The sequence below is a fragment of the Colobus angolensis genome, unplaced genomic scaffold, assembly GCF_000951035.1.
Source record: "Colobus angolensis palliatus isolate OR3802 unplaced genomic scaffold, Cang.pa_1.0 Scaffold22, whole genome shotgun sequence".
NCBI lineage: Eukaryota > Metazoa > Chordata > Mammalia > Primates > Cercopithecidae > Colobus > Colobus angolensis.
The window spans coordinates 1,308,439-1,309,647 of record NW_012115377.1 but is presented as its reverse complement, the minus strand read 5'-3'; the positions used below and the strand labels follow the sequence as shown (position 1 = coordinate 1,309,647).

At 53.2% G+C, this 1,209-nt stretch overlaps 1 protein-coding gene across 1 annotated transcript in view; it reads right to left on the bottom strand.

Moving 5' to 3' along the window:
- SHD (Src homology 2 domain containing transforming protein D) overlaps window positions 1–1,209 on the bottom strand; it is a 9,901-nt gene that overhangs the window by 5,232 nt on the left and 3,460 nt on the right. The window contains exons 2-3 of the mRNA XM_011943460.1: window positions 489–594; window positions 222–410 (exon numbers count right to left, since the gene is read on the bottom strand). Of these exons, the coding sequence (XP_011798850.1) occupies window positions 222–410; window positions 489–594 (295 nt within the window). The remainder of the gene's footprint in view (window positions 1–221; window positions 411–488; window positions 595–1,209) is intronic.

The window sequence follows — 1,209 nt, the reverse complement described above, 5'->3', positions numbered from 1 at the left end:
TTTTTAGTAGAGACGGGGTTTCACCGTGTTAGCCAGGATGGTCTTGATCTCCTGACCTCGTGATCCACCTGCCTTGGCCTCCCAAAGTGCTGGGATTACAGGTGTGAGCCACCACGCCTGACTGATTGGACTCTACTTTGTAAACTGAAACAGGAGACATGACGGATGAGGAAATGCAGGGATCGGGCATTCAGGTGTCAGAGTGTGGGTCTGAGAAGCACCTGCAAACGCCCTGGAGATGTGGTCTTTCTTCCACTCCCAGGGCTGATCATACTCATCTGCTGGCCGTTCATCCTCCTGGGGCATCCGGCTCTGCCGAGGCTTCTGCCCAGAAGGGGGTCCATCTGCTGTCTCTGGGTCCTGTTCCTCATAAGGGGTGTCATAGAGTTGTACCCCTCTGCCGGGCAGTTCTAGGAGGTCAGGGATACTGTTCAGCTCCTGCTCCCATCTGGGACCCTGTCACCTTCTCCCAAGCCCTGCCCACTCACCACTCATGACCCGTTGGGCGTCGTAGGGCTCCATGTACCCATCATCCGGGGGTGCAGGATGAGGCTGAGCATCAAAGGGGTCTGAATACTCAGTGTCGGCTTCCAGCTGTAGAGAGAAGAAAGGCGAGAAGACAAGGACTCAGAGGGGTATCCCTGCTAAGTGATGCTGTACCTTTTGCCTGCTCACAGGGCCATCTGACACCTCTCCAAGAGTTTTCATTTATTTTTTATTTTTATTAATTAATTTATTATTTATTTTTTGAGATGGAGTCTCGCTCTGTCACCCAAGCTGGAGTGCAGTGGCGCGATCTCGGCTCACTGCAAGCTCTGCCTCCCGGGTTCACACCATTCTCCTGCCTCACCCTCCTGAGTAGCTGGGACTACAGGCGCCCGCCACCACGCCCGGCTAACTTTTTGTATTTTTAGTAGAGATGGGGTTTCACCATATTAGCCAGGATGGTCTCGATCTCCTGACCTCATGATCTGCCTGCCTCAGCCTCCCAAAATGTTGGGATTACAGGCGTGAGCCACCGCGCCCCGCCGAGTTTTTATTTTTAAGTATTTATTTATTTATTTATTTATTTATTTTTCGAGACAGAATCTCGCTCTGTCACCCAGGTTGGAGTGCAGTGGTGCGACCACAGCTCACTGCAAGCTCCGCCTCCCGGGTTCACGCCATTCCCCTGCCTCAGCCTCCCGAGTAGCTGGGACTACAGGCGCC